General features: G+C 48.7%; 7 protein-coding genes across 7 annotated transcripts; 4 read left to right on the top strand and 3 right to left on the bottom strand.

The window, feature by feature from the left end:
- Positions 1–1,946: 1,946 nt before the first annotated feature.
- BC939DRAFT_462801 (P-loop containing nucleoside triphosphate hydrolase protein) lies at positions 1,947–3,535 on the top strand. The gene is made up of 3 exons (XM_051557174.1): positions 1,947–2,033; positions 2,129–2,208; positions 2,329–3,535. The coding sequence occupies exons 1-3, from the start codon at positions 1,977–1,979 to the stop codon at positions 3,392–3,394; spliced, it is 1,203 nt and encodes a 400-aa protein (XP_051408544.1). The 5' UTR covers positions 1,947–1,976; the 3' UTR covers positions 3,395–3,535.
- Positions 3,536–3,654: 119 nt separating this feature from the next.
- Positions 3,655–5,346, bottom strand: BC939DRAFT_531971 (uncharacterized protein). Its single transcript, XM_051561642.1, has 2 exons — positions 4,837–5,346; positions 3,655–4,422 (listed from the first exon to the last, which is right to left on the bottom strand). Exons 1-2 carry the CDS (start codon positions 5,236–5,238, stop codon positions 4,021–4,023), a joined length of 804 nt encoding a protein of 267 aa, XP_051408543.1. The 5' UTR covers positions 5,239–5,346; the 3' UTR covers positions 3,655–4,020.
- A 3,999-nt stretch (positions 5,347–9,345) lies between these two features.
- BC939DRAFT_462796 (uncharacterized protein) lies at positions 9,346–14,803 on the top strand. The gene is made up of 9 exons (XM_051557173.1): positions 9,346–9,706; positions 9,799–9,900; positions 9,988–10,481; positions 10,564–10,752; positions 10,837–12,549; positions 12,645–12,917; positions 13,025–13,223; positions 13,331–13,492; positions 13,574–14,803. Exons 1-9 carry the CDS (start codon positions 9,379–9,381, stop codon positions 14,761–14,763), a joined length of 4,650 nt encoding a protein of 1,549 aa, XP_051408542.1. The 5' UTR covers positions 9,346–9,378; the 3' UTR covers positions 14,764–14,803.
- Positions 14,804–15,685: 882 nt separating this feature from the next.
- Positions 15,686–16,742, top strand: BC939DRAFT_291864 (uncharacterized protein). The gene is made up of 3 exons (XM_051551301.1): positions 15,686–16,210; positions 16,292–16,425; positions 16,523–16,742. Exons 1-3 carry the CDS (start codon positions 15,739–15,741, stop codon positions 16,640–16,642), a joined length of 726 nt encoding a protein of 241 aa, XP_051408541.1. The 5' UTR covers positions 15,686–15,738; the 3' UTR covers positions 16,643–16,742.
- Positions 16,743–16,848: 106 nt separating this feature from the next.
- BC939DRAFT_484958 (P-loop containing nucleoside triphosphate hydrolase protein) lies at positions 16,849–18,770 on the top strand (the record flags this gene model as incomplete). Its single annotated transcript, XM_051559280.1, has 4 exons — positions 16,849–17,073; positions 17,188–18,336; positions 18,442–18,576; positions 18,672–18,770. 4 exons carry the CDS (start codon positions 16,849–16,851, stop codon positions 18,768–18,770), a joined length of 1,608 nt encoding a protein of 535 aa, XP_051408540.1.
- A 237-nt stretch (positions 18,771–19,007) lies between these two features.
- BC939DRAFT_291679 (P-loop containing nucleoside triphosphate hydrolase protein) lies at positions 19,008–21,590 on the bottom strand. The gene is made up of 8 exons (XM_051551300.1): positions 21,331–21,590; positions 21,074–21,229; positions 20,349–20,968; positions 20,158–20,246; positions 19,822–20,059; positions 19,607–19,712; positions 19,305–19,504; positions 19,008–19,172 (listed from the first exon to the last, which is right to left on the bottom strand). The coding sequence occupies exons 1-8, from the start codon at positions 21,494–21,496 to the stop codon at positions 19,074–19,076; spliced, it is 1,674 nt and encodes a 557-aa protein (XP_051408539.1). The 5' UTR covers positions 21,497–21,590; the 3' UTR covers positions 19,008–19,073.
- A 79-nt stretch (positions 21,591–21,669) lies between these two features.
- On the bottom strand, positions 21,670–24,851 carry BC939DRAFT_401367 (uncharacterized protein; the record flags this gene model as incomplete). Its single annotated transcript, XM_051552604.1, has 3 exons — positions 21,670–23,657; positions 23,777–23,992; positions 24,257–24,851. The coding sequence occupies 3 exons, from the start codon at positions 24,849–24,851 to the stop codon at positions 21,670–21,672; spliced, it is 2,799 nt and encodes a 932-aa protein (XP_051408538.1).
- Between the last annotated feature and the right edge of the window lie 1,449 nt (positions 24,852–26,300).

The following is a 26,300-nucleotide window of genomic DNA, read 5'->3' as shown; positions in this document are numbered from 1 at the left end:
ATAATTGACAGACACTTTAGTAACGCAATGGGAACCAATAGGTCGCAGTGGGCTGGTATACTACAGACGCAGTGGTAGCAGAATGAGCTATCGTAAATCAAAGCATTAATATCCATAGCAACTACATGAGCCACATCATATGTGGGTGCTCTGCCAAGTGATGGAGCCTACCTTGGAAGTGTTTTTTGACTCTTGTTTCCTTTGAGTTGGATGCAGAGGTAGTCCTGAAGATTTTTCCTCTCCGTGCCTCTTAGCAGCGATACCAACTGCCCATCGTGAAGCATGAAGGATTAATAACCTTGAAACATGCCTATAGGCTACTATCGAGTGACAAGAAACAGTGCCTCACCTCAACAGGAATCCGGCTCTCGAGTTCTTTCACCAGCCGAGGAGATAGTCCGTCCCTGCGCAATGTTCTCTACTCTAACTCTTTGTTTAAGGCGGCCTGGTTTGCACACGAATAGGGCGGTCGAGTGGAATGATATTCGCTTCCCTCGTCACTTCTAACAGAGATTCCTGTGATCATGAAAGAGGGGATTATTATCCATTGCACATGAATGGCTGTTCCCTGATCTCGGCCATTCTAGCATTAGCACTCTTGGCTCGACTGTGGTTGTTCAGGCACATTCAGGGATGGAGCTTCTGCAGATAAACTGTGTCTTTATTACCAATGAGTCACCGCTGGACTGTGCTTATTGAGAACGAGCAGAGACGTACGAGAGACAGACAGAAGAGTGAGATGGATTGAGGGAGGGTGAATCTGGGAGGAAGGGAAAGTAGGAAAGTGGGAAAGTGCGAAAGAGGGGAAAAGAGTGCAGAAACGCACATCCATTGTTGCAGCATTCACCAAACGGAGCCATGCTTGCAGTCAGATTATTCCCTCACCCTCGTGTAACGTGCAATGGGCTCTCGGATGCTAAGGAGGAAAGGAAAACACAAAAATAATAATGGCGGTTAGGCTCGGCCCAGCCCTCTCTGTCTGTAAAAGAGGCCAGGAAACATCCTGTTTCCATTTTTGGCCACCTTCAGTAGAGGAGCTGGGCCGAGCCTAAATGGCGGTTAGGGTTGGCTTGGTGTTTGTAGAGTTTTTTATATCAATTCTTTCTTGAATTAAGTTACTAGCGGCCAAGTTTGTACTAGCGATTCACAGCGAGAGATGAGGCAGAGAGAATGTGAGACCAATATGAGAAAGCCATCCAGGATATATCCGTTCCTTCGTTACGACAGATCTTTTGCTGCGCGGCATTGTTATCCAGTGGGTGCCGTGGATTGTCAGCTATGATTTAGCGACCAAGAAGGAAAATTGCCTGCATCGGGTCGATCATAAGCTCCGTTATGGACATTGAGCATTGGCGATTGGCTTTGTCGCGACGGAAGAAATGGGTGTAGGAGTCAAATTGAGCGGTCCTATCCGACTAGGAGCTCGACGATAGAGGACATGAGGCATTCAACTTGGGCGAGCCGCAGCATCTATCTTCTATGAATTGTAGACAGGTTAGTCTAGACTACGGACTCGATAGAGCATCTCGAACTGCCAAACGATGCGGTCCTGCCCATTTCACATATGGAAAAGCTCTAGCTAAAGTTGCAATGAGATGAAGACGAGGCCAGTGATAGCAATTCTTTTCTATGTGCGCCGATTACTGATCCCTGCCCTATTGGATGGCTCAACTTGAACATTTGACGACGCAGTACACCTTCTTTCTTCGGCCTTTTTTTTTTTTTTTTTTTTTTTATAACGGCTGTAGTTCCTGAGTGGTAGCACCCACAAAAGAAAGTTCAGGACCGCACAGACGTAGCCCTTTTTTTCTTTTACTTTTCTTTGCGCCGCAGCAAATGAGGATGCTATGCTTCGCCTGAAGATGCGGTCACACTATGATCTCGTGCCACGGACCTCTCTCGGCTACACATATAAAGGACGTCGTCGGTGGATTTTTCCTTTCTTTTTTTTCTCTTTTCCTTACACACATTCCATCATGACCACTATCGATGACCAGGCCACAGGCCTCAACCTTCCTGACAGCGAGATCGAGGTAAGGCTAAGCAACATGGCTGCAGGCGCTACAGTAGTGACAGCAGTATCGTATCTCCAATCTTACATGAACACTTCATCACTCTGACTTAATAGTCCAACTGGGACGAAGTCGTCGACAATTTCGACAACATGAACCTCAACCCGGATCTCCTTCGCGGAATCTACGCTTATGGGTACGTTTACTCTCCCTCTTCTGCATTGTAACACTTGCAGTAATTCAGAAGATATCAATCACTTCAGATTTCTTACGTCGCACCATCTTTTTTTTTTTCTCACGCCTTTCAATCCCACAGTTTCGAGCGCCCTTCCACCATTCAACAGCGTGCCATCCTTCCCGTGCTCAAGGGCCGTGATGTCATTGCGCAAGCCCAATCCGGAACAGGAAAAACGGCCACCTTCTCCATCTCAGTGCTACAACAGCTCGATATGACCAACCCACAGTGCCAGGCGCTGATTCTCGCCCCGACCCGTGAGCTGGCCCAGCAGAGTCAAAAGGTTGCATTGGCACTGGGCGACTTTATGAAGGTGCAGTGCCATGCTTGCATCGGAGGCACCAACGTCCGGGATGACATGGCTCTTCTTACCAAGGGATGCCATGTTGTTGTCGGAACACCCGGTCGTGTCTTTGACATGATCAACCGAGGGGCCCTCAAGACCGATTCCATCAAGATGTTTGTTTTGGATGAGGCGGATGAGATGCTCTCGAGAGGTTTCAAGGACCAAATCTATGATGTCTTCCAGCGACTGCCATCCAGCACCCAGGTCGTGCTCTTGTCTGCGACCATGCCCGTGGATGTCATGGACGTCACAAGCAAGTTCATGCGGGACCCTATTCGAATCTTGGTCAAGAAGGACGAGCTGACGCTTGAGGGTATCAAGCAGTTTTACATCAATATCGAGAAGGAGGACTGGAAGCTGGACACGTTGTCTGACCTTTATGAGACCCTGACCATCACCCAGGCGGTCATCTTCTGCAACACCCGCAGAAAGGTTGATTGGCTAACGGACAAGCTGAGTGCCCGTGATTTCACCGTCTCAGCGATCCACAGTGAGATGGAGCAGGCCCAGCGTGAGGTTATTATGAAGGAGTTCCGCTCAGGATCGTCCCGTGTGCTGATTGCGACGGATTTGCTGGCACGTGGTATCGATGTGCAGCAGGTCTCCCTTGTCATCAACTATGACCTGCCGACCAACAAGGAGAATTACATCCATCGTATCGGTCGTGGAGGTCGTTTCGGACGCAAGGGTGTGGCGATCAATTTTGTTACGATGGAGGACACGCCGATGATGCGGGAGATTGAGAAATTTTACTCGACCCAGATCTTGGAGATGCCCATGAATGTTGCTGATCTCATCTGAGCAAACATAAGACACAGAAACCTTGTTTTCCCGCCATATACTCTTCTTTTCTATGAGTAGCCCCCCCCCCCATCAGCACTGATTTGAACCAACAATAAACATCTGTATTTGTATGAACCATGCAACTGAGCACAACGTGGGTAAAGGAAGTTTTTTTTTTTTTTTTTTTTAATTTAGAATTGCTTAATTTGAGCAACGATGTGTAGTCTAGTCTAGATGATAGATGGCTAATTCGAAGGCCGAAGGAGATGGAGGAGGAAAAGGGTCTTGAGAGCCAGAAGAGAAAAAAAAAAAAAATAGAAATAGAAAAGGGAAATGCGTTCAACTGCGGGGAGGGTTCCGCAGCAAGAAACAAGAGGAAGAAGAGGTACTGATGTTACAAATTATAATACTAAACACTCTAAAATTATGTTGTTAATTATGGTCGCCAATCTTTCTAAAAACAAGACGGCTATAAAGTACAGGGCAATAGAACGGATCTATGGTAGTTGTGTCCTAAGAAAAAGCAACGATAATAATAATAATAATAATAATAATAAAAATAAAAGGCAATGCAAAAACAAGGGACTAATGTAACAATCTCTAAAAGAAGAGCAGGGAGAATGGAGGTTCTATAGTTATTTTTTTTACCAGACACGATCCTCCGCGCCAAAGTAATCGGGTGCGTCGCTGTCACCACCAGCGCCACGACGGACAGAGGCCGAGATCAGCTTGGTCTTGACGGTCGCCTGGCAGGGATTTCTCAGGTACCGGACCGTGGGCGTGTCTCTGAACTCCTGAGCCCGAGCACCATTCGTAGCAGCGGCTTCTTCACCCTCGGAGGGAATCCCCTTCATGGGTGAAGCGCGACCGGAGGGATAGAGACCAAGAACATTGAAGTTCATCTCCGAGGCATCGACTGAGTAGCGGCGCATGGATTTGAGCATCCTTCGGCGGTGGACGTTTTGTTCTAGACGGCTGTTCTGATTCTGGCTGTTAAGCATGTCCGAGAGGAGCGACCTGCGAGGTCCAGGTGCACCAGGGTTCAACTGTCAGGGGGGAGAAGAAGAAGAAAAAAAGCGCATGGAAGATAGGCGCAAACATGTGGAATGTGGTTAGCGAGAGAATAGATGGGTAAAGTATATGCAAGATGTGTATGTAAGGAGTATGCCGATGTACAATGATGCCTGGATAGGACTATGCATTATGCGAACGCTTTTTCCCCAATATCAGAAAGGAGGTAGTAAACAACATCGAATGCAACAAATCGTTGTTCTTCTTCGCTGCATCGCGTGTTTGCTGTTGTCTGTTGTTTGTTTGCCAACATTTCTGGTTATCAGCAAACATTAAAGCTCGATAACAACGAAAAAAAAAAAAAAAAAAAAAAAAAGACGAGTACCTACTACCATCACCCAAGTGAAGAGGGAAGGTAGTATAAAGCCGCGATAGGCTATGGTGCATACCTTGATTTTACCGCCAAGGGAGCCAGCGGCGACACTGACAACACCGTCGGCACTATCACCAGAGCCAGAACCGGAGCGCTGGAGCTGAATGCTGCCGTCGGACATTAGGTGGCGCGTCATTGAGATTGATGCGGATCCGTTGTCGGCGGCAATGGCGCTAGTTTCCATGCCCTCCTCGATGACCTCGATGGGGTAGTACGCGAGCTCATCATGAGAGGCCACGCAGCTGACGGAGCGGCGGTGGTAGCTTCCAGATCTGTCAATGTAATAGCGAATCATCCGATGGAAGCATATCCAGATATGGTCATGATCAGATATTGAAGCACAGCGTGGGGTGATGGTGAACGTGGCGTGTACGGATACACAGATATGAAGAGCAGAAGAAATGTGCGGGGGAAGCATTGGAGAGCAAGGTTATTTATGGGGAGTGTGATGAGCAGGTGAGTGAGAAGTGGTGATATTTGTCCAAAAGCATGGAAGTCGCAGGAGATATTTTTTTTTGTGGAGTCGAGGCATAAGAAAAAGGGAGGGAGGAAAACAAGCAACTGTTAGTTGAAGCACTATGCACCGTCTTAACGCGAATCTAAGGGGGGTAAAAAGCTCAAGCATGCGCACGCAGATCGAGCACTAGCTAGATTTTCACGTACCGCCCGGATCGATCGAACTTGCGGTTGGCTTGAGCAGTGCTGATCATCATTATGGTAGGTTGTCTTTGGTAATGGGTTGGAGATAATGGGTGATCAGGCGAAGCACAGTAATACAAAGAGAATTTTAGATAATCAAATTAAATGAAGTGCGTGGTAGATCGAATGAAATGAATGTGGATGTGGATGTGGATGTGGATGTGAATATAAGATGATCGTTGTCAGTGAGGGTTGAGAGTAGGGGATTGCTTGAGAGGTTAATGTAAATCGATGGTTATGACTATCGGTAGTGTTCGTAACTATAGAGAATGGATGAGTGCGCTTTGCCGTGTGGGCGTGTGGGGGATAATGAAGAGTTTTCAGTGACTGAGAGGACAGCACATGTATGGCTTTGCTTGTAGGGAGGAGCTACAGGCAGTTGAGGTAAAGAGGAGGAGGAGGGGAGAAGAGGGAGGAGAGCTAAGAGATGAAGACCAGAACAATTTAGGGATATATAGATGAAGAAATTAAAACAAAAAATGCCGGGAAACGGGGCCTTGTATTTATATGTTTTCTTGTTTGTTGTCGACACCTCAGGTGTTGCTGGCGTGGAACCCAATGGGGAACCGAGAATGAGAGCAGGACAGAAAGGCTATATCGGGCGAGAGAGAAAGAGAGATCGCGATAGACTAGAGGAGAGGAGACGAGCAAGCAAGCGAAAGAGAGGGAAAATGAGCGGGAGAGTGAAGGCAAAGCAACATTAGAGAGGACCGAGGGGTGAGTGGACATTGCAATGCAAGGGATCCTCATCCTCGGTCCAGTGTCTGAGGAGCAGCAACTGGCGCAGGCTGGCGATCCAATAAGGTCCAACACAATCCAAATACCCTAAAAACAGAACACAAAAAAAAGGGTCGCCCCGTCCTCGCGAGATGACAGCCCAAATAGATGCAAAGAGCACTAACTCTTTTTTTATTTTATTATGATGGTGTCTATTCAGTGGTGCGTGTATTCTAATCTATTCGTTGGACCAGAGCAGGTGTCCCCGTCAATTCATTCGAAAGAGTAGCTCTACATGAAAGAGCGCGACGAAAGACTATAGGCATGACTTATGCGGACCGAACGCGGCGTGAAGTACATGACGCATAAGGGTGCGTGGATCCTGTGTACCTTGTGTACCTTGTGTACCCTGTGTATCTTCAGCTAACAGCGACCCCGCAACAGTAAACGGCCTTCTCCACACTGGAACACAAACCACAGGGGACGGTAGTACAGACTAAGGGGTGTGTCTGTGGACAACAGAATGGTCCGAGTGTTCACTCCCTCCACAGTGGCCGAAACTACCCTGGGAGCATTTACAGCTGCAGTCTGTTTATAATTCGGTCCGTGTGCGCGCATCAACAGCTAGTAGTTATGCAACAGCAAGAGGACCTTCTGTCTAGCCCACTGTTCTGAAATTGTGGGGTGTGTGAACAACATGAGACGGCAGATGCACGAAAGAAAGGAGATCAAATTATGTTGAAACCAGGAGACAGCGCGCATCCCAAAACAGCTCATCTGACTTTTTTCATTTCTGTTGCTCGATACAACTTCGTCTTCAAAGCGTAGAAAAAAAGATATAGGAAATGTTCTAAGAGAAGACAGCGCCCATTGGGATCGTTGTTCTTGGCTATATCTGCTGTATACGGGATCGTCCATCCTGTCTTCGTCGAACCTGTCAAACGAACGAACATTCTGTTCATCGAGGAAACTTTGTGAGAAAGGGCAGAAGATCTCGGCAAATGCAATCTAAACAAGTCCAGCGAACTCCACAGTCTGCGTTAGGGAGGGATGAATGACAGCAGATTCAAAAAATAAAAATAAAATAAAATAATATCAGGGCTGCGCAAGGCTGCTTCCACGTTGCCCTGAAAAACGGGTACCTTGAACATCAGCCGGTGCGGGATGCAGAAGGAACCAATGATATGCCTGCTCATTAAAACCCATCTTGACCGTATTCGCAACTTTCGCGCCCATTTTTGTTCCATGGTCGTATTGGCCAATATGGCAGAACGGACGATTCTGCCTTGTGTCCCTACAACTGCAACGTTAGGTTAGCTTTGGCGGCATCTTGCATTGTCTGACAAGGCAGCTCGACAAACAACATAGACTGGACCTCCTCAACAAAGCGAGCATTTCTTGTTCGAACAGCGGACCGTTGGCGCCAGAGGTGTCTTCCTAGTATGCTGAGACCGCATCCAGAAGTGCCAGATCGACCAACAGAAAGTCTACTCGTTCTTTCTTGCTCGTCGTTGTTCGATATGACGGAAACGTATGTCGTACAAAAGTGCGCGGCACCGGATGCGGAAGTATTTTTCTCTTCTGAGCGATTAGCGACTTCCTCCAACGGCCATCTCTCCTGGAAGTGTTTCATCTTGCGCGCTCAATTTTCTCTCTTTCTCCTCGTCCCGCTCTCGCCCTCACCCTTTCGGCTCCCTAGCCCTCAGCCTGGGGTCTCTGAGCTTGATATCTCTTGCTCTAAATAAAAAAAGAATCAGGCACGGCAAGCCGAGAGGAGTGACTGCACCTCATTCCATGGCATTTTTGTGGGCGATGATATATCTAGCGATAGTGCCAGAGTCCATTGCTGCTGAGACTTTGTGGACCGATTCATGCTTCAACTTATTATCCAAGAGTCCGTCACAACTTACCACAGTCGCCAAAGATTACCAAAAGGTCTCTGCGGGCATCTGCTAGAATAATTCATGCGTCCACATTAACCTTGTGTCTTTGGTGCATGAGTGTTTAGATGTCTGCATTGAGAAAGAGGCAGCCTCGCATAACCGCCTCTTTTGAGTTTAACGGTCGAGAACCAACTGCATTACCAACTGCATGCATTATGCATGACCCCAAAAGAGCTCTCTAGTGCCTTCTATAGTGCCATAGACTACCTGCTAGAAATCTAAGGATTAAAGCATCCGCATCCATTTGACATTCATGCAAATCCCAAGTGCGTCACTTCTTTTTTGTTCCGAACGATACTGACGCCGAGAGGATTTCAATTGATGGCTGATTGAAGTTCGAGGTTTATGGCACCCCACACCGTTGAGTATACCCCCCGACTTTAATCCTGATTCTAATGCGTTATGTGCATCAATGCATGAATTGGTCCAGAAAACCAATGCCTGTTGATTCGACCCATAGTAGCGCGGTTATGCCAGATATTTGTTTGTTGACAGCAACCTCGAGGCATTGTTTGGTAAAAGGGGGGTGAATATACCTCAGGATATAGAGACGCCCCTTTTTGCACATTTGCATTAGGTGAGGTAGTATGCACGCGGAGCAACGTTGGCGCTAGTTTTGGTTCTTACTGACCGCGCTGGTTATAAATGTTTGTGTACAAATGCTGGCGCTTTGGCCCTGTACTAATTGTCCCCGAACGGGTGCGGGGCCTGCACCCTGCCGCACGACCTATCTAAAAATAGTAGATTATGAACCCTCGATGCTCAATTCGTCCTGCTGAACTGGCCACTCCTATCATCACCCCCGTACTCTCATTCTTTCCGCCCTGGGATGGCTCAATAGCCCGTAACGGGATTGCGTTACGAGGGAGGCAGAGAAGAGAGCTGGAACTCCGAATGCACCACGCTTACAATTGACCACTTCGAACACGACTGTTATAAAATAGGCGCGGTTCGGACGCGCGAGATCCCAGGCGCACTGTCCACCTCGCGAGGGTTTCGGACGTCCAATGAACGCGTAGGGCGCGTAAATAAAACGCGAGCGTCAGGTAGTCATTTGCAGTTTATGTTCCGCTCAGGTCACGTTCCTGTACGCGTGCAATGTACCCCGTAGGCCATGTGTCGGCGATGGGTCATTGGCATGGCATAGTCTAGCATCCCTTCCTTCACCCTTCCATCATCATCACACACACCCCCGAATCATGGACCTAGCGCGATCCCTATTTCAGGCGCCGACCCCAGTACCTGTGCGCCAGAGACGTTCGCCAAGCACAACTTCAAATCACTTTCTTTCCCTGCTCTTTTTTCATGAGTCCAACTCGCTTCCGACGGCGGCACTCATCGATAGTGAGCAACTCAAGAACTTTCAGTTCATGAAAAAGACATTCGAGACAGTTCTAGCAGGAATAATCCGGGACAGGAACCGCCACGAGCTGGTCATTCTCTGCCCAGTCCAACAGTCGCTCATGGGGATTGATGCAATCTCGAAGCTGGAATGGGAATGGGGCGGTATCGACGAGGAGTTCATATGTATGTGCAGTATGTCGCCAAATTGCTGTGAGCCCGTGGTTCCTTGAGCGCTGTTCATTCGGACGCTTACTAGCGTTCTTTCTCTTCAACAGTGAGTCATATTGCCCGTGTCCCAGAAAGGGACCGCCCGGTCACGAAAGGACTGACAGTCGGTACACTGAATGGACGATCCCTGATTGTTACAGATACAACAGGTAGGGATCATTGTCCTGGGAACTATTCACCGATGCTTTTGACTCGGATCACTTCTGAACAATCCCTATTTGACATTATACAATTAGTTACGACGGCAAAAGGATTCAAGTTGCTGAAGCAAGCCCGACTGGTTTCGGAGCGGATATTCTACGATAATGAAGGCAGAGGCTGGGTGATCCAGTTCATTGATCGACCACTGGTGGGCATCCCGCAGAAAGCAGAGCAGACAACATCAACCCCAAGTTCTCCAGAAGAGACTGGGGCCGATGGCGCCGGGAGTAGATTTTCGACAATATTCACGCCCGCAACCACCCAATCGGACGGGCAGCATTCATCGAGGCCGGGCCGCCGCAGCAGACATCGACCAAGTCCATCGCAGACACCTGGACTCTACAGAGAAACACGCAGGCGACTCAAAGGCCGGCCGGTTTTGACGCTTCAGATCGCATTGCAACGGTTTCCTGGAGTTTCTCAAAGACTGGAGCAGCTGATCATGGACTTTAACGATGCAACTATGACAAAGAACAACCTGGACGATATCCGGACGGATGTGGAGCATCTTCTGGCGGACAGCGTCAACGTATGTTCGATTCAAGAAGTTTGCAGCGCAGTAATAAAACCATTAAAAAACAAATGGCATGAACTGACATTATCTCATACAGCTGTTGAACCAGGTGGACAAAGCCGTACTGTCGGCTTTGCTGGACGAGTACGGAGCTACTTCTGAGAGTCTCGATCAACTATTGGAGAACTACATCATGAACTCGACCTACGACATTGTATTCTTCAAGATCACTCTCCAGTTGAAGCAACAAGACTGGGATCTAGCAGAAGCTATACGGGAGCTCGGGGTACGTATTTTATAATCATGAGGTACATTTTAATAAAGTTCGGACTTGATCATGCCGCAGAATGCCGTGCTGACCCTATTTCAGAATTTAGATCTTGGTCAAGTTGGGCTGCCTGATACACCGCAGCATTATCAATCCCTGGTGTCTGCGTTGAACGAGTTTCAGTCGATTGGTGTTCTGCGGACACCGGAGGAAAAACTGAGTTGCTTGGTACAGTCTATAAAGGTCACTAGCACGCTCTCAGGAGGAGCCGACGACCTGATTCCGATCTTGCTCCTCACAGTTCTCCGTTCAGGAATCAGCAATCTTGCGTCCAACCTCTACTACATGAAGAACTTTGTTCTGTTTGGAGACTCTTCCCGTGGCGAATATGGTTATTCATTATCGACACTGGAAGCCGTTTCACGATATATTCTTTCACACGCCAGGCAACTTTCGCCATTATCCACAAGGAACCAGGAATACTGGGAGAAGGTTTGCTCCGGCGATCTGAATGGTGTAAAGAGGATGTATGCTGAAGGTTCCCAGCCCATCGAAACAAGGCTAGCATCACCGATTTTACCTCGACGCCCATCTGCAACGAGTCTTGAGAGTAACAGCGACATCCCAATCGATCCGATGCTGACGAACACATTATCGGCTTCTTCATCACACAGCCGAGACGCAGAAGGCAACAACGGCGTTTTGTTGGCATGCAAGGCGCAGCAGGTGGAGGTACTCCGGTATCTCATACAGGAACAAGGGAACTCGGTCGACGTATCCAACTATGAGGGTAGAACTCCGCTGATGATGGCTGTTGATTGCGGCAACATAGAGATAACCAGGACAATACTTCGGGCACTGAGCGCTAAAGACAAGCACGCGATTGACAAACAGGATGTACTTGGCAATACCGCGATGCATGTTTGCGTTAACAAGGGTAATATAGAAGTCTTGGAGGAGCTTTTGAATGCCGGGCCAAACCTCGGCCTGCCCAACAATGAGGGCAATACGCCACTAATTATTGCAGCGAGGATGAGTAGCGACAAATACGACACATCACTAATTATCGCAGCCAAAATGAGCTACGATAAGAGCGAACAGAACAGCAGGATTATCCCGACGCTGGCTTCCAGGATGAAGCCGCAAGACTTTGACCGCCAGAATAACAGTGGAGACACAGCAATTCATTTCATCGTCGATACGGGTCTGATAGCGGACCTGGTCAAGCGTGGAGCAAACCCAGATATCGAAAACTATGCGGGATGGACACCGCTTTTAAAATGGGCTCTGCATGACAACAATAACGCTGTCAGGGGACTCTTGGCCACCGAACGTGTAGATGCGCTGGCGACGGATTCGCGTGGATACACTTCCCTACATATGGCGTGTCTTCGAGGAAACTTGGAGATGGTTCAGATGCTGTACAGCTATACGCCAATTGATATTCAGTCTGCTGTAGACGGCAGCACTCTTTTGCAACTTGCGTGTCAATCGAATTCGGCATCGGTCGTCGAATTTCTGCTGCAGAAGGGCGCTAATCCTAAATTGAGAGACTGGACTAACGAATCGCCGGCAGATATGACGAACGATGCCGCCATCTTGGACATGTTGGATAATGCTACGCTGTTTTGGGATAGTAGGCACGATAATACAAGGCCGAGTACTACAGTTCAATCAACAGTAAAACCGCAACGTCTCAAGGTAGCAGATGAAGATAAAACAACCCAGGATGAGTCGGGGAAGAGAGTTATCCGTGTGGTCCGAGGAACGATGGAGCAGGACGGCAAAGTTCGATATATCGTGAAAAGTGGATCTGTAAGCTGTATTGCACCAGTTATCGCAGCCGTTCCAAAACGTGGATGGAGGGCACCAAATGAATACTAATATTTTATCAACTGTAAACAATATAGACCTCGGATCCGTTGACAATTGTTACGATGCCAAGATCTCTGGAGGACTTTCAGTTCCTGAGGCAAAACCTGCTGGCAGAAGGACCGGATGCCTGTATACCGTCTCTAGAGAACTTCTACTCACCCTTCCTGCTTCCGCCGAGCCGTCCGTCGAAAATGGTTTTGGCCATCTCTGCGAGAAGGCTAAACATGTTCCTGAACTATCTATCGGACCATCCTGTCCTAGCAAACCATGAGCTGGTGTGGGAATTCATGTTGATGCCAGAGCTCGATGTGAGTGCTGGTTATTTCAAGTGCGTGCTATCTTGGCTTTATTTTTTTTATTTTTTTACGGAATTCACTTTAACGAAAGGCTTCTATTCATCGATGTTCCACATTAGCGCGACATGATCACTCAACGATCGCAGATAAAGCAAGATAATACTATCGACAGTATTTTTGACAACTTTCCGCCGGCGGTTGAGAACTTAGATCATGAGGAGACATATTTCAAGCATCTGAACGACGAGATCCTTAAGCTGGACACGGCTATACAACAAGTCAGAAAACATGCTCGGAATCTAAGTCGAAGTACACAAGGTACATTTCCTTCTAAAGTGGAGCAATATCTCGCTCATCACCACCGTGTAAATGCGTCGCCTGACCTGGCATCGAGGATTGCTTCAACTTTGTATATCTCTTTGTAGATGTCCCTCAGCAGCTAGAAATCCTGTCAACTGTATTTGATCAATCATACCATGTCAGCTTCGACAACAAGAACGAATACGTGCAAGCACTAAAGGCGATAGCTTCAACGCAGACAACGATGCACACGTCTGATATCGAATCTCTAGGAAACTTGTTCGAAGGTACAGTCATTTCTGTTATCGCCTTTTGGAGGACACCTGCTGCTGCCTACGACGTGTTTCTGACCGTTTCACTTTCTATAGATTTCTCATTTGTTATCGATGGGACACTGAAAGCCCTAAAGCATCCGAAAGAGGTCATCACCTCGATCCGTCAATTGAGAGCAGCGGTTGCAAAGGCGGAGCAAAACATGCGCCGTAACGATACGTGGTGGTCCGGTCTATCCAGCATAGGGGAGGGGGCCAAAACAGCGTTTGGCGGGGCAGGGGCGGCTTTGGGTGCAGTTGGACATGGAGCCACGTCGACCTTCGAGGCCGTGTCTGGACTGATTACGCCCGGAGGCGGGCATTCAAAAGCGGCCTCAGAGAGTGCAGTTAGGGGATCAATAGAAGTCCCGGATAGGAGCACTTCAACTTCACCGTTGACATCACCATCTAGGCGATCTCTACTCTCATTTTCTTCTTCGACGCCGCCACCGCCGAACAAAAAGCCTATCGTCATCAAGTTATCGTCTAATACATCGCAAACCAACCTCAGTAACCTTATGGGCAGCCCCACCCCAACCCGGCCTCGACCACGTCCGTCTTTAGAATCAGCATCCAGAACAGCCTCTGCGTCATCTCTGTTGACATATCCGTTTTCGTCTATCGCGGCAGTTGCTTCTGCAGCAACGGGACATATGTCGTTGGATGAGATGAAGGATAAGATTGAAAAGGCCTCTAGTTTGTTGAACAGTCTTCATGGCTCGCTGTTTGAGGAGTTGTCACATCTGCAGAACCATCATACTAAGGAATTGGAGCGCGCCATGCGCGATTTTGGCGCGAGACAGTTGCAGATCGAGAAGAGTCGGCTACGAGATATGATCGAAATCCTGGAAGACTTGCGGATCGAATCAAGTAGCACTGCTGTTGGTACAAGCGGATCGACTCCTGTGAGTGTCCTTGGTTCACGCTCGTTCATGGGGTCGACAAGGGATTTGACTGTTGGACGGGATAGTCGAGGTATTAGTCGTCAGTCTTCAATGCACGGCTTGAGTTCTGGGATCGGGTCGTCGAGCGCGGGAGCCAGCTCTTTGTTTGATTTCGATCATGATGAGAAGGCAGAGGCGCGTACCTACCAGCGGCAGTACGAGCTGCAGCGCAAGAACAGCACCATTCGTCCTTCAGATATCGATTGTGAACGATTGCGAGCAGAACAAGAAAACTATGGAAGCTCAAGTGTTCGTAAGGAGGAAGAGGACCCAATGAGCGAAAAAACACCTTTTGACGGCTGAAATTCCCTTGTGGCAAATAAAGAGAGGGTACCTCAGTAAACTGTTACACTTTATTGCGGATATGAAGGCTGCAAGGTACGCTACGCGACTATGAATACGCAGAATGGGAGAGGCAGGGAGGAGTGCACAACTTAAAAAAGGGACACTTTCAGGCTTAGATGTTGTTACTCACTTGCCGAAGGTGTGCAACAAAGGCCCACAGCAGCCGCAGGGATGCATAAGATGCACAAAAAAACAGATATGCAGGGCGAGGGAGCCTTCTATTTCTGGTCAGGGATTTGGGAGCATCGTCCGTTTCTTCTTCCTCAAAAGTATCCCCTATATACTTCATAGCGTCCTTTCTCAAATCGCGAAAGCTCTGTTAACGTGTTTAAAAAAAAGTACTATATATATCTGTCCCTGCATGCGAGGCACGCGCTCTTCTGCTTGCGTCGATCCTGACGGAAGATGAAAGAGCCTCTCACTGAGAGAATAATTGATCTAATTGTGCAGTATTGTAAGAACACCACTCCCTCTGAATAGGGGGAAATGCATAGCAGAACAACGAAGCGGTGTCCATTAAGCAACACGTTGTATAGGCTACATACATTACGCGAAGGATCATTCTATAAACTTGGGGGCAGGTCCTGAACACTGTGGACTTGTCTGTGGGTACTAGAGTTGGTTCTGGATTCCGTCAAGGTACAGATCAATGCGACATTCAAGAAAAGATGTCTCATGAGCGAATAAGTGCAGTTTGTTTCTTTGTGTGATCTGAAACCAAAGGCTAGGAATGCGGATTTCTGCAATGGCTCCAAAGATTTGTTCCCGCACAAAACTAAAAAAACAGAGGAAGGTATAATCGGCGACAAAAAAATAAAGAGTGCTTTACTACTCATCTCACATGCACAGTTGAATGAGAACCAATTCGCTCCCTGTGCCACGCTATTCAATCATTTTTAGAATATGGGTTCTTGCTAACGCAAATCCAGTGGAATGCTCCCCTTTTGCTTTTTCGCAACGTTTTTACTCCTCGCGCGATCGAGAATGTTACACAAACTCCATTTAGTGTCCAAAGACGCGCCCAGTTGTGGTGTACCCCTTAAAGCACTGGACCATGACCATACATCGTACAGATCTCTCTGTTTGACACTTGCATCAAAGGAGCCGCCTGAGATCGACTCGACGATTCGAATGTACCGCCACCTCCCTGCTGACTACTGCGACCTGCAGACAGCTCGGTGTCGAGTATCACCGAGAAAATTCAAGGAATCAGGACTAATCGTGGGACATTGGGTACTCTTGCAGTCGACTGATTCGAATCACGGCGATCAGATCTATTGTCGAGTATGGCCGGCACGTTATGATTGTCAGGATGATATTCTGGTGGATCGGTATATCACGAAGACAGCACAGGCCACTCAGGATCGGGACGAGGATGTGCGGATACGTACGGACACGTCATACAGTAAGGAGTACTGCTCGAGGTTTTCGCGCACACACGTTACAGCAACTCAGACATTAACCCGCGGCGATGGGTCTTGTTTAGGTATGAAGGTCCTTGAGTCACCCATCCGGAAGGCATTGCGGTTACAGGTTGTCGTATCGCAGATTCGCAAGGACGGCGTGCTGAGTAGCGAAGGAGCTGCATACGAAGAGGCCACGGATCTGATGAAGCAGCATGTAAGGGCAATTGGTAGTGTTTGAAGAGCATTGATGACATGAAATTGAAGAGACGGAATACACTGACGAACTTGGATCTGTTTTCAAAATGAAATAGATAGTGCACAATGCATTGCAGGATCTGGTTCTGGAAGAAGGGTTCTCTGTCGCCAATGAGCATGCTGGTCTATTGATCATGGTATGTCACCTTGGAGGCATGCGGGCCCTCCAAAGATAATAATAATAATAATCGAAGCACGACTACATGGAATAGGACTAAAATGAACACCATGTTTTCCATGGCAGATCAAATCTGGACAGCCTTCTCAAGGACCTCTTTTAGTCGAGCAGGGAACGCAGATCACCATCGTCAAAGAGGAACACCAGAATAAAGCGTCGACCACAACAGATCTCGGAGCCACGACTACCGGAAGCGCGATGGACATGACTCAGAACCTCAAAGTCCTTCCGGGCCTCGAAGGACCCACCAAAGCCCTTCTCGAAGTTGTGTCCTACCCACTTCTCTACCCAGACCTCATCGCACGTCTCAACATTGAATGCCCAAAGGGCGTTCTCCTTCACGGCCCGCCCGGCGTAGGCAAGACCTTACTCGTCTCAACAGTCGCCCATATCTGCCGGGCTCAGATGGTAACCATCTACGGCCCAGAGGTCTTTGGTCCGTACGTCGGTGAGAGTGAGGAGAAGCTGCGGCAGAAATTCGACCAGGCCAGTCGGATCAGTCTTGCGGACCCTAAGCGACCGGTGATCGTGTTTATTGACGAGCTGGATGCATTGACCCCGCATCGCGCGGACTCACAAGCGCACGAGTCGAGAGTTGTGGCACAGCTGTTGACGTTGATGGATGGTTTGGTCTCCAGAGGAAGAGTCGTCGTGATCGCAGCAACTAATCGACCCAACTCGATTGACCCAGCACTCAGGAGGCCTGGAAGATTCGATCGAGAGATCCGGATGGATGTGCCTAGAGAGAACGACCGAAGGAGGATTATTGAGGGTCTGATTAAGAATATGCCGCATACACTGAGTGAGGAGGAACTAGGCGGATTAGCAAGGATGACGAATGGATTTGTGGGCGCAGATCTGGAAGCATTGTGTCGGGAGAGCGCCCTGGGAGCTGTCCACAGGAACATTGCTGCTGGACTGGACTGGAACAATCTTGGACGTGCGGGCACAACGGCTGCTGAAGCAGTTAGCGTGACAATGGCGGATTTCAAACGAGCGTTCAGCACCAATGCTCCGTCACTGCAGCGTGGATATGCCGTCGTTGTTGAGCCGGTACAATGGTCTGACATCGGGGGTCTGGAAGCTGTCAAGACACAGCTCCGCCAGGCAGTTGAGTGGCCAGTCCTTTACAAGGAGACGTTCTCACGGCTGGGCCTCAAAGCACCCCGGGGTATCCTACTATACGGCCCACCAGGATGCAGCAAGACGACGCTTGTGAAGGCAGTTGTGACAAATTCTGGATCATCATTCCTGTCGGTCAATGGCGCAGCGCTTTACTCATCGTACGTGGGAGATTCAGAAAAGACGATCCGGGAGACCTTTCATCAAGCCCGACTTTCAGCCCCATCGATCATCTTTTTTGACGAGATTGATACGATTGTCGGAAAGAGGAATTTTTCTTCAGGGGGTGGAGGCGAAGGAGGAGGAGGAGGAGGAGATAGTGTTCAGGAACGAGTGCTGTCAACGATGCTGAACGAGATGGACGGTGTCGAGAATGCGGCCGGAGTGTTGATCGTTGCAGCAACCAACCGTGTCGATCTGATCGATAAGGCACTTTTGCGGCCAGGGCGATTTGATCGTATCGTCTATGTGCCCCCACCAGATTTGGAGGCACGGAGACAGATCCTGGGTATCTACACGCGGGAGATACCATTGGCTGAGGACGTCGACCTAGACGCCCTTGCGCAAATCGTAAGTGCTGTGTATCGCGTTTTTCATTTTTTGATTCTGCTTTACGTGATAATAAGGTGAGGATGCTGAAAATTGGATTTGCGTTCGATAATGTTTATCCTATAGACCGAGATGTACACTGGAGCAGACCTTCAGAACGTATGCAGAGAGGCAGCATTGATCGCGCTGAGAACTCGGATTCTGGGTGCTTCAACCGCTACAAGAGCCGCGGACGAAACTGCGCCGTCGAGAGAATCTGTTGTAGGTGTCATTAACTCATATGGACGTGTCCATTCAGTTCAGAAGCCATTTTCTAAATCCTCACTCCCTGATTTTTATCATTGTTCGCTTAATAGAATGCCCAGGATTTCAAGCAGTCGCTAGCGTCTGTCAAGCCCTCCTTGACTGCAGCCATGTTGCTAGAGTACAGTTCGACGGGCCAGCGTGCGTTCTGAAGATCAAGTGCCGTCCTTTTTGTATAATAAAAATACATGTACATTACACCTTTGAGGAAAGTGGGGCAGCTTATTGCTCTCGCTATTGTCGATAGAAGCGAAGACGTGTACTATGAAGAGGGCCATCGCTGTGAAGATCGTTTTATATATTAGCCAGTATCGAGACGAGCTGCAGAGTCCATTATGCCGGTGATAAACCCAATACAACAACAGTTCAATGATGTGCCGCGGCCAAAGATCTGCTCTGGAAACGTGGTTAAAGACCCGATAATGATTGTTTTATTAAACGGTTCTGCTGATGGTCTACCGATGGAACTGCTGGTACCGAAGAAGACCAAATTGGCTGACAGATGGCTGTACTTCAGACGCTGCTGCAAAGAAATCCTGCGCCTCAATGCTAGTCTATGTTCAAAAAGGGACATGACAACAGCTGTGGTGTTAGTGTCCTCGTGCCTTTCCATTTCTTGCTTCCCGAGTCTGAGCAAAAAAAAAAAAAAAAAAAAAAAAATACAGCAGTGGTCCCGCTTTGTATACCCTGTTGGCCTTGAGTGCAAAGAGACCGGCTTTACGAACAAGGGCTTTCATGTCCGCTCCCGTGAAATTGTTCGACAAGTTGCTCACGGTCCGCAAGTCAACATTGTTCGAAATCTGCGTCATTCCTTTCAAAATCTGTAGAATGGCCACGCGCTCATCGAATGTTGGTGGAGGCACGTATACCAGTCTGTCCAGGCGACCTATTGAGCACGGATTTGAATTAAAAGAAAGGACAGGCGGTTGTTAGAAAAGGAGAACTACAGAATACTGTTCGCGTTAATCAGTTCCGAGTCGATCTGTACCTGGTCGCAATATAGAGGCGTCGATGGCCTCTGGGTGATTCGTTGCAGCCAAAATCACGACCCCCTCTCCGCAATTATCCATCTCCAAAAGTAGCTGCGAGATGAGCTATACGTAGGAAATACATCAAGCGGAACGAGACCGTTAGATAAAAAGCATCAGTATTTCACGCGAAGTCGTCATATCGTCGGCAAAAAGATCCGTCCGCCGACCATACCTGCTTTCCGAGTCCTCCACTTGATTCCCTGGTTCCAAAAATGGCCTCAAGTTCGTCTAAAAACACGATGCAGGGACTGCATCTCGTCGCCATCCTGAACACCTTTGCGATCGCCTTTTCGGATTCTCCAACCTCGCCTTTGATGAGGTCCGGTATCAGCACGGCCATAAAATTGGCCTCGGATTCTGTCGCTACGGCCTTTGCAAGAAGTGTTTTTCCTGTTCCTGGAGGGCCGTATCTGTGAATCGGCCGCAAAAACAAAAAGAGAAGTGAGTTTACTGCCTTCTACCGTTTATCTAGAATACAAAGATGCGAGCGGATAAAGTAGATACATACAGCAAAACTCCTTTAGAGGGGCTGATACCCATGCGTGTATACGCCTCCGCATGTTTGTACAACCAGATAACTGATTCCTCCAGGGTTTTCTGCAATTGTGAACCAGAGCACAGCAAATATTAGTGTATAACTAACAGAACCGTTCATACCAGTCCAAATAGTAAAAGAGTTATGAGGCGGAAAAATCTTACTTTGACATCCTCCAGTCCTCCGATATCGGACCAACGCACAGGGTCCACCTTTTGTGCACTCGCACTCTGTCTGAGTGCCGATACTTTGATAGACTTCATTGCCTCCAAAAAGTCCTCAGCCGCCAATTGGTCCATGCCGCGCCCATGACGGTTCGCCACAACCGATGCTTGTATACAAAGGGTATCCAGATCAGCAGCTAGATATCCGTGACATTTCATCGACACCATCTCCAATGGATCACGGTTCTCTATTGATCCTGTATTCTTTTTTGTTTCTTCTGACCCTGCTACTGGTAGCGAGACCGAGGCGATGGTCATATTGTGATTGACCATGCACGTCTTCAGGATCACGTATCGCTCCTTTGGCGTGGGTATATCTAGCTCGATTGAGTCATCAAACAAGGAAGCGATCGACGGGTCCAATCCACGGGAATCCTGTGTTAGTCCTAGCACCATGACGCGCGGGCTCACTCTCTCGTTCATTGCCACATCTGCGGATGAAACGCTCTGCGATACGCTCTCTTGATCAGCAAGATCCTGTATCCATGATTGGAATGCATACACGAGTGCGAAATCGCCGTCTTCTCGCGGGAACAGGAGTTCAATATTGTCCAGTATCACTATAATATATTCAACAATAATCGAGATATAATACAAGACGACATGAGAAAAACATAGCAGAGGAATGGTGCAAGGAAGCGGGCCCTTGAAAGACGAATCCCTACCGACAGATTTGGCGTGGTACTTTATCGATCCGAGATACGTTTTAAGGCCCTTGAGCATGTCGCCTGGATACATAACCGCCAATTCTCCTATGGTGATAGTCACTGTATACTGGACTCCATATTTCTTGCATAGCGCGTCCCCAAGGTATGTCTTGCCTAATGACGACGTTCAGCAGTGTCAGCTCCGAGGACTTCCGCAATGACATAATTGATGGCGCCGCTTATGAGTTGAAGGCTAGTCCAGCAGAGTCGTGTACCTGCTCCCGAATCCCCTTTGATCATCCATGCTTGCGGCAACCCCCCCAGAGGCCGAAAGGTCCTGCACAGCTGGCAGTAGTCCCTTTGCGAGCTCTGAAAGATGAGCTGGAATGCCTGTTCAAGACGCTGCGTGTCATCGTTACTAGGTAAGTGCAGACTCCTCATGTCGGATGAAATGTCGTTCCTGGAGTCCCCCGTTGAATCAGTCAATCGTCTTTGGCGAGCACGCTGTTAGAATTCAGTTTAATGGTGCATCCTCTGCCTTGAACTGAGTGGCAAACAAACAAGTGACCGTTCAGGATGTTTGTGCTGTTTATTCAATATCTTATATGTTGTGTTCACAGTTCAAAGTTGCTAAGCACAGCACTGAAATACGTGAGACTCACATCGGCTGGACGTGCCTTGACCAGCTTGCGCATCACCCCAACATCTCCACTGCCCTGAAGTTCCCTCTCCACGTCCTTGCCAAAGCCTTCCGTCTCCATCGCTGTCAGCTCCACGCGTAGCCTGTCGTCCGGCCCACTTGCCCGGTACTCTAGATCCAGTCTCCAGCCATCCGTCAAGTATCCACCTGCATTGCGGATCACATAACGAAACCGTTTCTTCGAGGGCACTTCCAACTGCATGGACCAAGAGACTACATCTGCATCGAATGTCGTAACCGTCCAGATATAGTTCGGATGAGTGCACAGGATGGTAAGCTTTCGAAGTCCTGTCTCGGGATTGTACGACACGTTCTCGGCGATGAGCTTTGGAGGGGCTTGGATTAGCTCTGTGAGCGGAACATCCGAGTTTGTGAGCGTCGAGTTGGTCGTGTGCTTACGAATATAAGGCGCGGTATCGAAGACGTACGAGTCCAGGAACTGATTGAACGGGTAGATGGCGTTCCAGTCGCCCGGATTATCGGACCCGCTCTTGAAGGTAGACTTGGTCTCAAAAAGGGACTCGATTTGTGAGATGTACGGTGTGTAAAATGGGCCCGGATCTGCGTGAGCGACATACATGAGTGACTCGCCAGAAGACATGTTTCGAAGGTGCTGAACAAATATGCGCTTCGGATGCAGGACATCGTAGGGCGACATCAGGACCGCAGCGACCAAGAGTATCGCCAATTGAAAAATCAAGAGTCCCGAGACAATCCTTCGTAGCGAGGCACGGCCGAATCGGTGCGAGAATGCAAGAAGTGCAGGATTAAACGAAAAGACTCCGAACCCTGTCATAATTGCGATGATATGATCGACGGGCGCATCAACGCCAATTCGTCCTGTCAGCGGTACGATGAGATCAAATAGACTGAATCCCAAATGCGATAAATAAAGCGTCTGAATCGCTGATGCCACAAAATACGTAGCATAGTCCATGCCACCGATGCCTGAGCCGCGTTCCCGTCTCTGTGCCATCGTTCTCTTGTAATTGAATAGCAACGCCACACTTGTAAAGAGCGAATACATCGCCAGGAAGTAGCTACTGGCAATCCTGAGTAGAGAAGCGAGCCCCATGACAACTGTATATACAACCTGAACGCCCGAAAGTGTACTCAGTTCATTCGCACCTCGGCTCGACTCCTTACTGTGAAATGCCAGCTGAATGGACAGCATCCCTGCCGCCCCCAAGGGCCCAAACATGATCACCGGGAGCCACTCGTGCGAAAACCAGACCATGGATTTGCCAAGCGCTTGAATCACAAAAGCCGATAGCACAGGGGACAGTAATGCGGCAGCAAAGGAGAGCAGGACCGAGGTGATCGATCGCACCGTTGGTCGACTGGCGCCAATGACCAATGTGAAGACGACCAACGCGCCGACAACTGCATGGGACCACACTGCTGCCTCCATAGAGTATGAGACGAAAAACTGTCCAAGGACATCAAAGTACACCACAGCTTTGGTGTGCTCCAACCCCTCCGCAAGATCAACTTCATCTGCCAAATACGTCGCTAATGCCAGGGTGTTCTCTCCGAGATGTTGCGGAAGGCCTTGCTCCATGTAACCGTCGAGATCCAGATGCGTATGGTACAGATAACTGTTTTTGTACACGGCCATGTCGAGTCCTGTCAGATTACCGTAATCCACAAATTGTCGAAAATCCGTATCAGAAAGAACAATCCCGGTTGTAAACAGATCATTGCCCATGACGGTGCCATGGGGGTATGGGACTTTGCGGTAGGCATCAATCATGGCCCGAGAGTTGGCTTGAAAGAGGATCTCTGGGCCTGTGGTTCCGCAACCCTCAAGATTGATGACTGCACGGATTGTGTTTCGTAGCTCGTGGGTAGTAATAAAGGAGTGAGAAGCATCCTGAAGAGACTCTTCCCCTCCATTAAACACTATTGAATGAAACAAAGAAATGTCGAAAATGTCTATGCATGTTAGCATTTCAATTGTCTACTCCAAACAATATATTAATGCAATATAAGAGAGGGGACATGGGTTTGGCATCGCGTACAAAAGATTAGACTGTTCTTCCTGAGTGCCGGACGCTGGCTGAGTATACGAATAAGCTCCATCATAACTCCGATCGGAAGAGCATCATCGACTGCTCCTGGGCTTCCCAATGTCGTATCGTAATGGGCATTCAGCAGAATAGCGCTCTGGTCGCACTCGGGGCCGCACGAGAGACGCACGATGATGTTCGTCATGTTGGTATACATCTTCATGACCACTATTCCAATATCGCGTCGCCGTCAGCGGAGGGAGAATAAAGTAAGTTGTTAGATTTGCAGAAAGCACAGCCCATGTGAGCGGCTTGGATCGGTGAGTGTGCCCTCATACAAACAGTTTCAGCGGTTACACGTAGATAGAAAATGGCCCTCATGAGCTGCAATAGTGAATTAGGCCAAAAAACCCATCCGAGACAATCATGTCGGCGAGAGTCCCCGTGATACCCAGAAAAATTACAAAGACATCTGGTTATATTGCTCATTACCTTTGGACATGAAGTCAAACTGGTGCGACCCATCTGCCACCTGGACCCACATATCAAACTTGGGCAGCTGCATCTCCGTTTCTGCACCGGATCTTTTGGTGCTCTCCCTCTGTGCCTGCTCCCTAAGGACGGTGAGCTCCCTGACCAAGTACGCCTGCGTCTCCAGGTCCTGCTCTGTCCCTACAATTCTGTAGCCAATATCCTCTGAAAGATGTCTTACAACCCTTCGGACATTCTCCTCCGAAAATCTGTACTGGCCCGTCACAGGGTCAATGATGGCGCCTTCTTCAGATGAAACTGGTGTTGGCAAGGCGTAGTGGACTTGGAAGGCCACGAAGGCGAGTGTAAAAAGGAAGGCCAGGTAGAGGAGCCATGCTGAGAGGCGAGGGTGGTGCTGGTTCAAGTTAGAGTAAAGGGCATGTAGGCCACTCTTGTACCTCCCGAGGTGCTTCTTATTGAGGTCATGTTCAATGTGGTGGTGTTTGTCGTCAAAGTCTGCGTTGCTGTGATAATGACGGTGGGGTGTATGGTCGTCAGTGCTCTTAAGAAGGCTGATATGGCGCTGTTTGAGCGCAGTGTCGGCCAGAGATGCCATGGGACTTGTTCTTCTTCCTCTTTCTCTTGCTCCTGTCGATAGTTGGCAGAGGCTATGGAATGCGATGGGGAGGGATATGAATATAAAGGAGAAGAAGAAGAAGAAGAATGGCATCTGCTTGGGAACAAAAGGGGGCACGAATTTATTTTTGTTCATGTGTATTATTGGTGGCAACCACAGTAGGCCTATAGCACCGATAGCACTGCAAGGAAGCTGTTGATCACGCTTCTTCAGCTGCTCACCTGCTGCTGAAGAAAAGGAGGGAGTACCCGCCAAATGACATGTCCACTCCTTCAGGAAAGGACATGTGCATTTATGGGGCATCCTCGCGTTCACGCGCAGAGGACATTTGCACGTTTGGACACAGTGCGGGTGATGTCGTCCAAGGGCATGTGGTCAGGGAGACTCGATGGTCAGCCAATCCTCTTTCCGACTCACCAGTCAAGGCCAGTGTCTCCGCCGTGCCCATTGCAACCATGAGACTCGCTGAGGCGACTCTAGTCGTGCTAACATTCATCGTTGGCGCAAGACACATCTCAGCATATCCCTACTTGTTTCATCTCGAGAAACTGTCAAGGGGGATCTTTTTTCATCACTTCAAAATGCAACTTCACAGCGTCCTTAGATCCAGATGTTTGTGAAGACAGAGCCTCGAGGCACCTCCTTCAGTGAACAACGGGATGATTCCTCAACAGCAGATCACATCGCCTCACATCCTCCGTCAGTCTTTGATGATTATAAGGACAAGGGATTCACACTGGAGCAACAGGATGGGCTGCAAATAGACAGATATCGCAGAGCAGCTTACGATCCATTTAATAAGAGGCAGCCCATAAACAGGAAGGCGCGCTGGATAGTGCGTATCTTGGTGCTTCGAGCTGAGTACATACAGCAGGATCTTTAGAGTGGAGTTGGCACGGTTCAACTTTCCTAGACATGGTAATAAAAAATCTCCTAGGAATGAGTGTCTATGCTTATGCTTACTGTTTACTATTTTTTGTCATGGAGCGTCTGTGGTTTTATAGTTTGGCCGCGTGGCCAATATGTTAGTACATTGTACGATCCAGTGCTAGTGCTGCAAAGAAGATGGACGGGGAGGGCGGTATATTCTTCCCACCTTCCCAAGTGGTTATGGCTATGTTGTGGTAGGGTCGCACGAACGATCCAAACCAAGGGAAGAGGCGCGACTGACAAAGCACGACAAATTGTTGGGCCTCAATCTGCAGAGAATATTAGAGTCATCCTGAGTGGTGGTACACAATGAAGACGGGATTCAGGAACATGCAGGTCGCGTAAGCAAAGGGATGCAATGAGGAGATCGACGTGCGGGCCAGAAACTTTAGTGAGCTCTTCCCCTGCTCTGTCCCGTCGTTTTTGTGTTTTAGTTTACTCCGCTGCACCCGGCGATAAGCAAAGCAGTGCTCGACAGCGGTACAGCACAGGGTGCAC

Source organism: Gamsiella multidivaricata, assembly GCF_025024155.1.
Source record: "Gamsiella multidivaricata strain RSA 2152 chromosome Unknown BC939scaffold_73, whole genome shotgun sequence".
Classification (NCBI taxonomy): Eukaryota; Fungi; Mortierellomycota; class Mortierellomycetes; order Mortierellales; family Mortierellaceae; genus Gamsiella; species Gamsiella multidivaricata.
The sequence above is the reverse complement of the archived record's forward strand: the minus strand, read 5'-3'. Positions and strand labels throughout refer to the sequence as shown.

Bases quoted from the DNA above. Each gene is read 5' to 3' on its own strand.
- BC939DRAFT_462801 (XM_051557174.1), top strand. From the start codon at position 1,977: ATGACCACTATCGATGACCAGGCCACAGGCCTCAACCTTCCTGACAGC. The intron at 2,034-2,128 runs GTAAGGCTAAGC...CTGACTTAATAG, and splicing joins TTCCTGACAGCGAGATCGAG to TCCAACTGGGACGAAGTCGT. The intron at 2,209-2,328 runs GTACGTTTACTC...TCAATCCCACAG, and splicing joins CGCGGAATCTACGCTTATGG to TTTCGAGCGCCCTTCCACCA.
- BC939DRAFT_531971 (XM_051561642.1), bottom strand. From the start codon at position 5,238: ATGCTTCCCCCGCACATTTCTTCTGCTCTTCATATCTGTGTATCCGTA. The intron at 4,423-4,836 runs GTATGCACCATA...CCCCCCTGACAG, and splicing joins CCCTTGGCGGTAAAATCAAG to TTGAACCCTGGTGCACCTGG.
- BC939DRAFT_462796 (XM_051557173.1), top strand. From the start codon at position 9,379: ATGGACCTAGCGCGATCCCTATTTCAGGCGCCGACCCCAGTACCTGTG. The intron at 9,707-9,798 runs GTATGTGCAGTA...TCTCTTCAACAG, and splicing joins TATCGACGAGGAGTTCATAT to TGAGTCATATTGCCCGTGTC. The intron at 13,224-13,330 runs GTACATTTCCTT...ATCTCTTTGTAG, and splicing joins TCTAAGTCGAAGTACACAAG to ATGTCCCTCAGCAGCTAGAA.
- BC939DRAFT_291864 (XM_051551301.1), top strand. From the start codon at position 15,739: ATGCTCCCCTTTTGCTTTTTCGCAACGTTTTTACTCCTCGCGCGATCG. The intron at 16,211-16,291 runs GTAAGGAGTACT...GGTCTTGTTTAG, and splicing joins ACGTACGGACACGTCATACA to GTATGAAGGTCCTTGAGTCA. The intron at 16,426-16,522 runs GTAAGGGCAATT...AAAATGAAATAG, and splicing joins CGGATCTGATGAAGCAGCAT to ATAGTGCACAATGCATTGCA.
- BC939DRAFT_291679 (XM_051551300.1), bottom strand. From the start codon at position 21,496: ATGAGGAGTCTGCACTTACCTAGTAACGATGACACGCAGCGTCTTGAA. The intron at 20,969-21,073 runs GTAGGGATTCGT...AATATATTATAG, and splicing joins GTACCACGCCAAATCTGTCG to TGATACTGGACAATATTGAA. The intron at 20,060-20,157 runs GTATGTATCTAC...GCCGATTCACAG, and splicing joins CCCTCTAAAGGAGTTTTGCT to ATACGGCCCTCCAGGAACAG.